The following is a 15,700-nucleotide window of genomic DNA, read 5'->3' as shown; positions in this document are numbered from 1 at the left end:
GCTTTTTCTGATGCTTTAATCTTCAACAGACGTCCCTAATAAAGTGGCTGATCAGTGTACTCTGTTCCCTTATCAATGTCATGCCTGGAGCTCCGGGATCACATCACACCTGTGATTCATCTCGGCAGAAGGTTAAACCATCGCTAAATACACGTGTTTTAATGACATTACCTCAGCCGAGGTCGAGGCAAAACTCTCAGTGATCTTTTTCAGGATCCGCAGATAAAGCGTCGCAGCATTGAGCGGTCAGATGTGGACAGAGATACTGGAGACGCTTATCGCTAATAGAGCATCGGGTTTGTATGAGAGCCATCTGTCATGAAACACGCCGCACTGTGGAGCTTTCACACTTCCTACAGGAAGGAGAGCTTTTTGGACCAAATCACCACATAATATTTACACCACTGGGTGAAATCAGATTTAAAAAAAAGTCACCTGTAAAGTGTCAAGTGCAGATGCTCATTATGTGAACCTTATGTCTATTTTACTGAACATTGCTTTTCCTTTACTATGAACAAACACCTTTTCATCAACAAAGTCCTGTATCTCACATTCTGAGCCTGAGGTGTGGAGACTTTTGTCACAATCTAAAGTGTTCAAATACAACTGAACAATTGTTGCCCTTCTCTCTTCACCACACCTTCTAAATAAGCGTTGCATTCGATTTATTATCTATGATTACACCTTCATTTAACCAGGGTAAGACTCACTGAGATTAAGAATCTCTTTTACAAGAGTGTCCTGGCCAAGAGACAGGGAAAAACCACTTCAGAGCAGCAAATGAACCTGAAATGATCCATGTTTACAAGTCTACAAGTTACAGACAGTAAATCATTTAGATAAAAAGTAAAAGTGCTCAACAAATGGAGGCTTAGTGACAATAAAACCAGATAAACAGCCAGATATTTATGCCTCCACGTCTCACAGTAGCCCTTTAAAAGTGTTCCACGAGACCAGCTTCCTTCAGTTTTAGGTCATTCTACAGAGCATTCCAGTCACATTGAGAGACAAACTTAATTATCTGATTAATGGAACCGACAATAAACACAAATCCTGTGACCTCAGACCATACGACCTTTGTATATATGGTGGGAGCAGACCTAAAATGCACATAATGAAAGTGAGCCAGTGGTTACATCTGTGCCACGACAAGTCAGACCAACCAACGCGGGTGCACTACCGTTCAAAAGTTTGGGGTCACATATACAGTTTAAAACTCACACTTTTATTCATCAAAAGAGTTGCAAAATGAATAGAAAATAGACATTGACAAGATTAGAAATAATGATTTTTATTCAAAATAATAATTAAATTTAATTTAATAATTAAAATAAAAGGATTTAAATAATTAAAAAGTTGATTTTGCATAATATGCCCCCTTTAAGATTGTTTAAATCAACACGGCAAACTATGCAATGACAAAATTCTTAGGGCTCAAAAATAAGGTTGTTCAAAACACAATACCAGTTTCGTGAGTCCTTGCATTCCATGTTTTCATATGTCAGTTAGATAGACAGCGTAGACGAGGGATAAATGCTTCCACGTGTGTCTGCATTTTAAAAGTTTGACAGTATTTCACATCCGTCAGGTCACGGTGACAATACACCAGGAAAATTAACCAGACGGCAAATAAATCAAATCGGTAATTCCCTGAGCACATCTGTCTAATTTATTACGGTTTAGTACGAGAATGGCGCGCTAATGTCAGAACACAAAGGCTACGCGTGTCCTCAAAACAAACAGACGGACAAATTAAAGGTTATTAGTTTTCACTTATCCCTTTAAATCGTCGATATGAAGCGTCTGGCCTCGATGAGTAATGAAAGATTAATAAACTTGTTCCTCGGAAGGCTCGCTGTGGGCAGGCCGCGCCAAGAGCAACACGTGCAGCAGCAGCCTTTCATCCTGTAATCTGCCTCACACTGCCGCGCACGAGACGCAGACTCTGTGGTCTGCCGTCACTGATATAAATCACACTCGCACAATCACAAATGGCAACCGAATCCTGTCGACTAAAGTTGAAAAGGGGACGGAGGGAGGAAAAAAGGAAAGAAAGAACACACAAAGTGGTTTTTTTGTGTTTGTGCACGACAAGGGAAAACCGTAGCCACATGGGAAAGTAAAATCTCTGCTTCTTCAAATCGCCTTTCGAAGAACACAATGTTCAACACAAATGAAGAGCGTGTGCTGGCTTTGTTAGGAGTTCTCCCACCAGCTCAAGTATTTAGTCTACAAATAAGGTTTGGTGGTGGAGACGAATTGTTTATACAGTAGCAGGTGTTTTGTTCCCAGGCTCAGCACTGATAATGCCTAATGTGTCCACTTTTCTCTTTTCACATTCAAACACACAGCATAATCTCAAAAAGGCTCCGTTTCCTCCTCCAGTCCGTGAAAACACACAGGTCTATTAAAACACTTCAGCGGCACCGGGCATCAGACGAGCAAGTGACGTCACGTGGATGTCAAACTTCCTGACATTTTTACCCTCGTTACGCTTCACCCGTCAACCCAGGCAGACGACGAAAACATTGGCAGAAACGGTCCTTTTGCTTTCCACTTCATTGCATATTAGAGGCCATTTTAGTGAGAAAGTTCGGGCTTTTGCAGCAGCAGACACTGACAATGCAACTGTACTTTCATTTTACGTGCATTTGTGCTCAACTCTCCACTTAACTGTCACTAATGCATCAACAAGAAGGTTCCCATTGCAACATTTATCCTGGCGCTAAAAGCACAACTGACAAAAGGAAAAGAAATGGAGGGGAAAATCAAATAATCAATATCTTCTGTCGCTGCCATAAAATGATAAACAGTGAAGGCACAAGGCTGATTATTTTTTCTTTTTGTCAACACAGCTCATAAAAAGCACCAAAACAAACACTGATCCGACTCAAAAGCCTTTTATTTGTCTGTGCAAATAGAGCTCAAAAAAGAAAAAGCACTCTAATGAACCACAATGTTGCTTCAGGATACTCAGAAAAGCACTTTAATCAATCCACGGCTGTCAATACACAACTTCCTCTTGACTATTGTTCCAAAAAGAGCTTTTTAACACTAATTTAACCATCGTTCACATTTAAAAGCATATATTTGGCTGTTTTCATTCAAGGGCAGACGGAGTAGCCCGGAGTTTTGTTTTTGGTTAAATGGGATGTGACCTGCACCTGACAATAAGACATTTACGCAGGATGACATCATGACGAGTTGATGATCAACTATGACAGTTGTATTATACTTCAGAGGACCGTTGCAGTGAGTCACAGCAGGAAACTCACAGGAGTAATTGATAACATTAAAGCCAGCTGCTGCTGTGCACGCTGGCTCACTCACATGGTTTACTGGGATGCTTTAATAAAAGAAACGAGACATTTTTCACTTTTTACTGCAAGGACAAGCCAAAATATCTGCTGCTTAAATAATAAAAAAAAAAGAAGTAGTAGTGAGGAAGCTTTCAAGCCAGTCACCACAGAGCCTCAGGTTCACAATGGTTCTTGTTTTAGTATTTTTGCGTCGCTCATTCATACTGAACTGCATACCAGACCGTTTTCCCAAGATCCTGCTCTGAATACTGAATAGCTGCCACATAATGTGGATTGAAAGCATTATGTGCGCCACCACAACGGCATTTTCCCCCCCCTCTCCAAAGATCCATTATCTTATCTCTCCGCAGAGCATAAACAATGTCGAGTTTTGTCCATTTGCGCGTCCACGTGTGCCATTTATGTGTATGGCTCATGCTGGTGTTTTGGGGGAATTTCAGTATATCCTGGGTCTACAATGCATGTTTTTCCCTCTGTGTGGTCACATTCTGAACTGCGTTATCTCAACATGGGCAACCAGAAAAGGGTCGCTCACCCTCGCCGTCAACCCCTGTGAGAAAACACACACACACACACTCACTGCAGAGAGGAAAAGGAGTGGGAGGATGTGGACGCGACGGTAAGAGCTTTTCCCAGTTTCCCCTTCTTTTTGCTTACAATTGATGTGAGCACGTCTGCCACTCCAGTAACGATGATGTCATCCCATAGTCCACAATAAATGAGAGCGAGAGAGCATTTATGATACAAATGAAAATGGAATTAATTTATTGTGACAATACACCAAGATACGACAAAATTAGATGACATGGTTGGTATTTCACAGTTTTACAAAAACAAAACTCTTTATCTTTGCCGTATACACATTTTAAACATACATACTCAGTGATCTCAGTGTCTTTATGCCTGCTGAGCTGCAGCCCTGGCAGCAGCCCTGGCAGCAGCCTTGGCTAACTGTTCCCGTTTCTCCTGTTCGGCAATCGCCCTCATCTCCTTTTCTCTTTGGGTCAGCTGCCTCTCCTCAGCCTCCCAGGTCTGCAGCCGTTCCTCAAACTCCTCCATGTCCCGTTTCTCTGCAGCAGCCAGGTTCTGCTGCGCAAAATCGGTCACTATATCCTTGAAGGTGGAAGATTCCACTTTACCTTGAGACTCCAGCAGGCTGTTTAGTTCCTGGAGAGTCAAGGAAACAAGGAACAAGAGTGACCTCACTTCTTCCTTTAAACGACTTTGAGTAAATGAAACCCAGTTGAGAATCGAACACTATTAAAGCGGAACTAGACCGGAAGTTCCTATTATCGCTGTTTTTTTGGTGTGTATCTGCGTCATTACCTTGTTTATGAAGCCTGACGGTTCGAAACAAACAGTTCAGCCACTGCTGAGAACGTTGTGTTTTATTGTAATCTCGGGGCTCAACGAGATCACTGAAAATCCCGTAATAGTTACGTAAGCAGCGGTTCTCCTGAACAACCGATCGTCCTGCTCCGGGCGGTAGTCCGGGCACATCCGGTTACGTACATTGAACCGCAGAAGAAAAATAACGTCCGTTGTGGAGGTGTTTCACGAGCAACAGTGTCTTCTGACTCTGGGTCTGACTCCGGTTTAAAGTCATAAAAGGGACTGCGGCGGGGAGTCGTGACGAAGCTATTTTTAAACACTGTTAAACAATGTTTTGATAATGAGGAGCAGTGCATCCGCCGTTCCAGAGGAGGGCGCTGCGCTTCTGAGAACGGATGTGCTGGATAGTACTGGCCAATCACAAGACTCTGTCTTCTGGGGGTGAAAGTTAACTCTGAAATCTCGCAGCGAAAAATCACTGTCAGAAAAGAGGATTTCTATCGGCTATTTTACAGAAACTAGGAGGTTTTTGACCATAAAAACAAGTTAATATAGGTAAATAGACCTCCATAACTAACATTTATGTGCAACAGGACCACTCTATGTGACCTTTAAATACAACTTTGAAGGCTTCTCTGAAAAAAGAAGTCTTACAAGCACTTTCATTGAGACCACCAAAAGAAGCATCGGTCATCTAATCCAAGTGAGAATTTGAGCAGAATTAACATTTTCAAGAAGATAAGCACCCCAAACCTCCAGCAACTGTCATCACCTGCAGGGAGATCTACACTGTAGATGCTACTGCTTATTAACAGGTGTCTGTTCTTCAGATATTAAGAGATGTAAAAGACCGTGAAACTATTTACATAAACTGAACTGCTGTGAAAATAACGATAATAACATTCGATGCACTTTGGTTGTGACAGGAAATCCTGTTTGTTACTCGTTTACTGACTCCTCTCTGAGTAGAGAAAAAAAATGTAAACACAGCTGCAGTGAGAAACAAAACACCCACCTTAAATCTGCTGATGTACTGAGGGAGCCGAGCCCGCTCGGCCTGATCGTCTTCGTCCACTGCGTCTTCAGTCTTCTTGTCCTCGTCGCCTTCGGACTCCTCTCCGGAGGATTCAGAGTCTGAAGTGGAGGACAGTTCCTGCAGCATGTCGCTCACATAATCCAGCTGAAAAGTATTTGAAATTAATGCAATACATTCGGAATTATATTTTTTCTTTTTTACGTTTGCTAAATCCTGTGTTATTAAATTACCTGAGCGACAGTTTAATACTGAATATCAATCATAACACAATTACAGAGCAGGCATGTAATGATGAAAGAGGCTGATAATCTTACATGACAACTCACCTCTTCAATGTAGGAAGAGGTGGGATTAACTGCGACCTGAGGCAGTGACCAGCACACCTTAATGTGAGATGTGATATTTCCTCTCTGTCTTGTCGAGTTATCTCTTCCGTCTACATTATTGCTGCTGCGCCGGGGTCTCACTGGCCGTTTCATTCACGATGCGGTAATTCTCACGTACACGTTCAGAGCTACGGGCTCTTCAAAATCTCATTAGACGTGAATGAGATCTTACCTATTGAACTGGACGGCACAGGCCACATTAGAGGCGCTGCAGTCGACTCAGTGTGTGTCATGCATACAAGTAAAAATAACAATGTGACAGCATGTGTTCCATCTCAGATGATGGAACACACGTCCGTGGTCCTGGAGAGTAACAAGGTCCCGTCTCTGATGTTTGTGTGGTATTTCTTTTTTAAACAAGAGAAAGGTTGTTTGAGGGAAAGTTTAATCTCAAATTATTCTCACAATAATAACCTAACGCTTCAGGTAATTAGTTTGCTTGAAGTGAAAGCCGCAGTCGGAGCAGATCTGCGACAGGATATTAAATGAGTGCAGGGAAAAATGCAGTCCGACAGGGTGTTTTTATGAGTATGAGCATTGGTCAACAAGAAAAATTATAGTATATAATAGTATTGATTATAGTATTATAGTATAATTATAGTATAGCTGTATTCTTCTTTTCCGTCTGTATGCTGTCACTCATTAAAGTCATGTTTGGACATCAGGAATAACTATTTGTCTTGCATTTGAATAAAAGGATAAAGGAGGAAACTAATATGATATTGTAGCATCAAAGGGATGAACATGCTGTGTGAAACCCCGCAGATTAGTGTGATATTACAAACTGAATCTGCTGTGACTTAATCAAGCAGAGTGTAGAAAACCCTGTTTTGTTGGCCAATACTAGTCACATCCAAGTTATATTTTTCCTTTAGGACCGTGCCCATACCTGGCACCACGCTACGGGGACAGCAGTCTGGACGTTTTTATGGCAGTTAATAACTCTTCAAAACAAAATTAAAACATGTAGATGATAATCAGCTTTAAAATAAATGCCTACCACCACATATAACATTTTAACTTCCATATGCTTACTGTGTCTTTGGACAGCTTGATGTCACCAGAAGCAGCAGCGGAGACTTTCTCCATGACAGCCAGCGCTCGGCCAAGATATCCCCGACCCCAGAAGAGAGGCATACCTCTGAACACAGCATGTATGCCCTCGAAAAACTCCACTTTGCCTAGATGGAAAAGTAGAGAATAAATAAGAGCATAGTAGCATAATGAGAGAGAAATTAATCACAATACAAAAAAAAACTTCACATACCTAAGAGAGTGTTGCCAAGGAGCTGAGCGTTGAGGCCAACTGTGTTTTCCTGATTGAGTCCACAGAGGAGGAGTGATGCTCCCAAACCTCGCTGCTGTGACACCTGCAAGGTCCACATTGCATTTGGATCCAAGATTAAATTACAGTGAACCGTGGAGCTTTCAGACTTGAGTTGATCAGTGACTGCATTTACAAGGACTAAGAATATTCAGAACACCATCCATGTTTCTAAGGTGGTGGTTTTTTACTCACAGTGAGCTGTGGTCTGATGGAGAGGAACGTGCCCAGAGTGTACAGAGAGAGAATCTGTGTGGAGGGAAGGTCAAAGGCCTCCTGAAGCATCACTTCTTCGACCACAGAGCAAGCGTCTGAACAACAACACAAATTATGTCACAAGTTTTTCAAATACTCTAATGTAAAATTACTTTTTTTTTTAAAAGGTGAGAGTGGTGGAAAATCTTTTCCTCCATCTATCTACAAAGCAAGTTGCGTCTGTGACAGGGCGATCTGACAAATGGTCAGCGAGATATGCCTAAGACTTTGGATGCGGATTGAGCATGGCCCCTTGTGCATCATTGATTTTCAAATTGTTTTGAGGAATTTTAATTTTCACTGATTCATCACACTACACCAGGCAGGCAGCGGCTCATCAGCAGCAGCTGCGCTGTCTGGAGCGGGGAGGTGGGTGAGACATTTTCACACGGTTCACCACAGAACCTGGTGTTATACTGAAACAAGAGGTGTCCATTCACCAATATGCGAACACATTTTTATTTAGCATAAGCATGCTACTACTTTCTGGCTAACTTGGCGAACCTGTTTCCAAAGGTAAGGTAGCGAGGCTACGATTATCATTAGCGTAGGGCTAACATAATACAAGCATGCTACTACTTTGCGGCTAACTTGGCGAACCTGTTTCCAAAGGTAAGCTAGCGAGGCTACAATTAGCATTAGCGTAGGGCTAACATAATACAAACACTGTGCAACCTCATTAGGCACAACGCAATTTTTTTTCATTTTCGATTAGCTTTAGCGTAGGGTCACATTAACATTCCTTATCATGCATTACCATAACTGAAAAAAGCTCCCACTATAGGAATACATACTTCCTACGGGTACTGCACTAGTCTTAGAAAAAAGACCAAATGGTACATGTGATTGGATATAAAGTTTCATGTGCATTCTTTGTCAAGATTTGACTCCTATCAAGTCAAGCTTCAGGTAAACTTTCTTATCATTTTAACCCCCAAAGTAATAGCAACATTAATAATTAATAATAAATGTTTGAGATGAAGAAAACTGATACTGACAACATACACATAGATGTGATGAAATGTATGTAAAAAGAAGTAAATCATACAGAAAAGAAGAGGAGGAAGAGAGGAGAGCAGGGAGTTTATTCTCCATACCCCAACCCCATTTACCGATTGCAATGACCTTTCATTTTTACCCAGGTTGATGAGCCTGATTTTGTTTGTTTGTTTCCCTAATTTCTTCATGGTTTTGATCAACTATAATTGGAAGGTATTTCCTTTATGTATTCAAATGTGTGGCCCAACAAATCACTGCAAATGTGTAAAGATTTCCCCCCCCAAAAAAAGTTATTTGTCGATTTGTTCATGCACTACTATTATGTGAACCTGAGATGGTAAAATTATGTTCTAATGTGGAATGTGTCTGAGTACCATCAAAAAAGATGGTCAGTGAATCCAACAAGAATGTGTCAACACTGTAAAGTCATTACTGTGAAGAGTAAGGTTTTTGCTCAGAGGGTCAATTCAGTGCTGGTTTTGTTTTTTAATGCAATTTTGAAAATAAATAAATAAATTGCCAGATTAAGTATTTACTGTATACACTTATTACAGAAAAGTAACCCCCTTCCCGTTCTCCAACAAACAAAGAAACGTTTCCAAAATGATTTTATTGACTTGACGTTTATTTCCACTCCTGGCAACAATCAAAGTCAACAAGAATGTGTTTGGAAATCTGCAAGACCTTGTACTTTATTTCACTTATTTTGCTGAGGCTTTTCCTAAATCTTTCATTGGATTTTCTTTCTTTATTTAAAGAAAAGGGCTTACTTTGAAAGTCTCCATCCTTAATGCAAGAATCTATGAGCAGATTGAAGGTGAAGTCATCTGGGAATATTCCATACTGGACCTACACACACACACACACATATACACACACACACACTTAGTTCAGTCACATAACAATAAGATTGTTCCACATTGTTTATCTGTGCTCTGTTTACTCAACATGATTATATATGAAGTGATATATGTAATAAATATCACACAACAATAACAACTGTGGATAACTATTGCATTACTGACACCAATCTAAACAACTACAGAGGTGGCCATACAGGCAGAGTATACCCTGCTGAATCCTCAATGTAAACACATCATCGCCTGGTTTGAGGCCTCTGCTTTTAAAAACAACGCAGCGTATATCAGATACTACGGCACATTCAAGAACAATACGCATGTTGTACCGAAACTGTCAAACATGTTTGATGTTATTTGTTCTGCTCGCATCAGTTTAAAAAAAAAGAAGCATCTGTGTTGTTCAGATGGGGATCCATAATCGCTCACACTGGCAGATAAGTGGAGCCGTCAGCCCCAATCAGGAGACTGGGATTAGATTTCCCCCTCACCCCCCTCTCATTTTGATGATGAGACTCATCTGCATACCAGAGAGAGTACAACATGTTGTGCACCTTGTTTTTAAGCGTGTACAAGGCCTTCTCCCTGGCTCCGTACTTTAGACACTGCCTGACCCAGCTGTGAATGGTCCAGTCTCGCAGATACCAACAATTTGGACTGTGACGGAACCTGGGAAGACACACACAAACACACACAATTTGTCAAAAATCAACTATTTAGAAGCTTAATCTACACAACAACTTAAAATGCAAGAGTCTAAATGCATCAAAATCAGTTGAATGGATTAAAACCGGAGTATCTTTGCTGTTGATGTTAATATTCTGGCTTCGTTTGGTCTTTGTGAACACAAAAAACATACAACATAATGTACCATTATTATTTTATGACGCCTTCATCATCTGAAAACAGGCTCTGACAAACAATATTTGCCGTTGACACAGTCTGTCTTGACATAAAATAAACCACTTCCAGTGTGCAGTACGCTATAAAGAGCAACACCCGCAGAGTCTTGTGGACCTGATGGTTTAACTAGAAAAGCACTCCGAGAGTGCAGACCTCCGCCAAGGCAGCTCAGCGCATACAGAACACACCCTGCCGGCACGCATGGGTCAGACAGCGAGTGTTTTAACCAGCTATAACATTATGGTCAGTCAACCAGTGATGGCGTCAACGGATCACGCCCAAAATTAAGTCACTTTTTCCTGGTCCCATTGTGGACATTTCCTGAAAATTTCATCCAAATCTGTCTGTGACTTTTCAAATTATGTTGGTCACTAACAGACAGACAATCTCCGGCAAAAACATCCTTGGCGGAGGTCAATAAGCGTTGTGTAGAACTCATTTGACAATGTAACAGACATTTTTTAATGTTAAAAAAACATATACAGGATGGGGCGATACCACTTTTGTGTGTCCGATACCTGTATCACAAACTCAATTATCTCCCGATATCAATATTAGTCTGATACGGTCATTTTAGACCATTTACATTTGTACAGTCTGTGCACAGAGAAGCGCGATATATCGGAATTTTGGATTGTACCGATATACACTACCATTCCTAGTTTTAACAACACTTATTATGCTTCTCACTCAATTAAGAAAATGAACGTAAACAAGTGTGCAATTGGGGGGAAAAAACACTAAAGTGTACACTCCGGAGAAAGGAGTAAACAGGAAAGGTCTGGAGTTGCCCTGAACAAAGACAAGCATGTGACTGAACATAGACAACATAAACAAAGCAAACGGACAATTCATTCCAAGAAAAGCACACAAGTTGGTACCAAGGTCCAAAAGTGAGGCAGCAAAGAGCGATATTTGATACACTAATGAAGACGCAGCTAGATTTGTCTTACTTGTAAAGGTAATACTCGGCTTGATCAACTTCCTCCCGAGATGTTATGCTGTCAACAAACTGAAACACAAGCAGAAGAAAAATAAAGATGAATAACAAACTATACAAATTACATGCATTCCTTTTCCATTCCATTTAAAAGTGGACGCAGCTTACCCGCGACATAGTTAGAGAGCTGACTGGGAAATTCCTCTCATATATGCTGTCCATAAAGGCAGCCAGTTTAGCTGAAAGATGAAGAACATATAGATGTTTTATCATGTGAAAAACAAACACAATCGAAATAACGTGTCATAGTGTGGCAAAGTAAGACAAAAGGCTAAATCTGTTCTCGTCATGTCTTCAAGTGCTTCATCATCCCTGGTAATCAATTTAAGTTTTAAAACTTCTCTCTCAACAATTATGACAATTGAGCTATGACATACTGAGTGTAATAATTATACCTTCACTCCTGAACAGCCACCAAATCAATACACCAGGAAGCTGCAGTGTAACACTGCCATCATGTGTTGATCAAATGCACACACATGAGAATCTGATGCTGAGCACCAGCACTAAAGTCATTCATGCACCTAAAGGAGGTCTGCTTTATATAAAACTAAACACACAGGAAGCAGAAAAAGTACAATATCAGGAAGTATCTACTTAAATAAAAACACATCATACATCTTATAGAGTTTATTTTTTATCCATAAAACCATAAACGTGTTCTCAAATGTCTTGTTTTGTCCACTAATCAAAATTACTCTCTTTTAATTACTTTTATGTTATATGGAGCAAAGAAACTAGAAAATATTCACTTTTAAGAAGCTGAAAAATCAGGAAAAAAAACTCAAACCGATAATGAAAACAGTTGACAATTTAAGTAGTCAATTAATTGAGTAATAGTTCCAGCCCTACTTCACCTCTATTATGTATGATAGTATGCATTTCTAACTGCAGAAGCCTCATGGATGAGAGATGATTCAGTCACTTCTGGATAACGACAGTATTTCCTGGATGAATGAGGATCTACACTGACATCGAGGCGACAGTACACACTCACCAAACACTTCAAAACCAGTTTATGTGATTGGTCAATAAGCCAATCGTGTGATGGATGTCTCATTCCATTAAATACAGGTGCAGGTCAGACGCCTCAATTACTTGTCACACTTGAAGTGTTTCGCTCACTGTTAATCAGCATTTTCACACACTTGCCCCTTGATGGTGTGAAAAACTAAAAACATCCAGAGAGATTGGTCCGATCTGGATGCTGGTCTTTCTGAGGTTTCTTTAGGGCAAAAATGTCCCTGTGATAAAGATTTCAAACCAGACGTAGAATTCCCACATGAGATACTATCAAATTATTAGGTACGATATTCTAATGCAAGGAATGAAAACTTGAAATTAATGTATTTAAGGCCTTATTATTTGACATACAAATAATAAGATAGATTTTTGTGCTTCTGTGTTGAAGAAACACCAACTGTGGTTTCAGACTAGGGCTGAACAATCACTGTCAAATCAAAAACATCATCTAAAACAATCTAACTAGCAAAACGCAAAGGCTGCGATTTAATTCTGCTGTTTCTGATTATTCTCTTACTCTTTTATGCAAATTAGAAAATGCAACTCAAACAGTTCATATCTTTTAAGTTCTTATCCTTGCAGTAGAACATAGAGTAGTTACTGTTTTTGATTTGTGACATGTGAATATTGAACTGAACTGAGTTACTACTGATTCCTGTATATTTTCTCTTTTCAGACCATTCTCTCTAAACCCAAGAGGCTTTTGTGTGTGAAAATCCTTGATCAATAGCTCAGCAGTTTCTGAAATACTCAGACCAGAGTAGCTGGCAACTACAACCCTGCCATGTTTCATTAATCACCCGTTTTCCTCATCTTGAAGTTCAGTTTGAATTTCAGCTGGTCGTTTTCACCATGTCTACATGCCTGAATCCATGGAGTTGATGCTGGCTAATAACTGAATGAATGTAAGAGTGAGTGAATGAATGAATGAATGAATGAATGAGTCATGAGGAAAGATGCCCAGAACCAAATTAAGAAATAGATCGCAAGCGCTGCGTGCTGGTGAGACAGAATTCTCCAAGTCATTCATGTGAATTATTGATGTTTTTCCTTCATTCACAATTAATACAATAATATAAATTATCCAGGATTAACTTATAACAAGTGCTTTTAATAATATCGTATATTGTCCCATCACAAAATGCTTAAACAATATATTAATATTATGGATATTGAATCTCTTTTTATTGTTCATGAATGATGTAATGACAAATTGTAATTGACTTATTGCCCAGCCTAATTGTTGTCTATCACAAGCTCAATGACTTTCCGTGGCTTCCTCAGTGTCTAAGGCTGTGTATTGGCAAGCTTCTGGTAATATGATACATATCCTGATACCTGGGAGACAACAAGCCCATCCATCCATCCATCTCCATCCATCTTCTAACTCTTTGTCCTCCACATGACACGTCACAAGAGGCGCTGGTGCCAATCCCAGCTGACAGAGGGCGAAAGGCGGGGTACACCCTGGACAGGACGCCGGACCATCATATTGCCACATATAGGGCTTTCACACCAGCAGGGCTCCGTGCCTGTTCCGGTTCCCGAACCCAATTTGAACCGGCCGGTGCATTCAGACCTGGAAAAGTTGTTTCTCGAGGGAACCAAGAAGCACCTGGTTCTTCCCTGCGAACCATGACATCACCAGTGGGCGTGTAATATTGGAAGATGTGTAGACGAGTGTAAAGTAGAGGAAGTGTGGAGGTTTCGCGAGTAACTTCCTCCCTTTTTGGTTCCTCTTAAACATGTGTGAACGTCAGCCGGTTTGCCAGAAAGTACCAAGGTTCTCAGACTCCAGAACGGAACCAGAGCCAGCACCAGAACCGTGTCTGTCTGAAAGCCCTAATAGAGACAAACAACCATCCACTCTCACACCTACAGTCAACTTAGGGTGTCCAATTTGGCTAATCCCCAAATCTGCATGTTTTTGGACTAAAGGAGGAAACCACAGAACCCTGAGAAAGGTGATTTATCCCCTTTCCCCTTCTCTAATTTAAGAAAAACTGTCATAGTAAAAACTCACTACCAAAAAGCTGCTACCAACTAGTAGTTTTAGGATTAAATACAACACAAAACCATTGTAAGAAAACCACTGTATTTAAAAGATTTGATACAGTATCATGCCATGAAATGTCACAAGACCCGTCTCCCACATGTACAATTTAGTGATGTGGTATTCTGGTACAACAGGACATGGACATTGACATTGCAGGCAGTAGTGAGGGCAACCCAGCATGGTGTACCTAATAAACTGCTCATGTCTGGTGGTGTGGTGATGGGGAACATAACATTTTATTGAACTTACCCAGCGTGTGAGGATGTTTCGTCCTCGCCTCCCACGCTGTGGTGTCGGTGTAAGCTGCCGACAACAACCATCTTCTGGCTGCAAAACACAAAACTCTGCCCATCAGGTCAAATGGATCAAGTCACACTGACACTCTGACACACTCACACGTCGTCCACGAGCAGGTAAATACACACGCTTCACACACTTTAAAACGACATAGTAACTGCGCGTTAACGCCTCAGTTTGTCAACGAGCCGTGAATTTACCTGAAAAAGACGGAGAAAAACGTTTAACTTTGACAACTGCAGTCACACACTGCTTCAACACGGAGGTCGCCATCTTTGGAAGGTACCATTATAGAGCTGCGCGCGGGGGGTAGTAACACAATGAGCTGCATGTCACTTGATTTGTGACGTAGAGGGTCATACCAAAAGCGAGAATAGATGGGTAATATCACGTCGCATGCTGTATTTTATGATTTATTTTCGCACAAAATAAAATTCTTTGTATTTTTTATATATATAATATAAATACATTTTTAGCACTCCTTTTCTTTACCGCTTTAGCCTCAGTGACGTCAACATTTTGGCACCTGAAGCACATAAACCGTAATTAAACCTAATGTGCCCGTTTGCCTCGCTGACATCGCACTTTGTCTCTTAAACTGGAATACAATGTAAGTTGGTATTACTTTTCTTTTTCCCCTCGTGGTACATACTGTCTATAATGTGTCATGTGTAGAAATTCATGTCTATTAATGTTCAAAGTTACAAGGACACATACTATTATGGGCCAGGAATGTACACTATTGAGGCTATTCACATTTTTAAAAATCGAATTTCACCAGTCTGCTCAGTTTTTTGTTTTAATTTGAAGTATCTGACAATGTATTGAAGCAAACATAGGATTTTTTTTATTAAATTCAAATTCAAGGTTTGGAAAATATTAGCTTAATCCCACAAATCACAAGGTGAAAAA

At 40.5% G+C, this 15,700-nt stretch overlaps 1 protein-coding gene across 1 annotated transcript; it reads right to left on the bottom strand.

Moving 5' to 3' along the window:
- Positions 1 to 4,115: 4,115 nt before the first annotated feature.
- On the bottom strand, positions 4,116 to 15,061 carry mrps27 (mitochondrial ribosomal protein S27; the record flags this gene model as incomplete). The annotated part of the gene is made up of 11 exons (XM_083905462.1): positions 4,116 to 4,487; positions 5,668 to 5,832; positions 7,110 to 7,255; positions 7,342 to 7,444; positions 7,594 to 7,709; positions 9,423 to 9,501; positions 10,064 to 10,178; positions 11,366 to 11,424; positions 11,521 to 11,591; positions 14,741 to 14,818; positions 14,989 to 15,061. The coding sequence occupies 11 exons, from the start codon at positions 15,059 to 15,061 to the stop codon at positions 4,218 to 4,220; spliced, it is 1,275 nt and encodes a 424-aa protein (XP_083761588.1). The 3' UTR covers positions 4,116 to 4,217.
- Between the last annotated feature and the right edge of the window lie 639 nt (positions 15,062 to 15,700).

Source organism: Microchirus variegatus, assembly GCF_963457635.1.
Source record: "Microchirus variegatus genome assembly, chromosome: 18".
Taxonomy (NCBI): Eukaryota; Metazoa; Chordata; class Actinopteri; order Pleuronectiformes; family Soleidae; genus Microchirus; species Microchirus variegatus.
The sequence above is the reverse complement of the archived record's forward strand: the minus strand, read 5'-3'. Positions and strand labels throughout refer to the sequence as shown.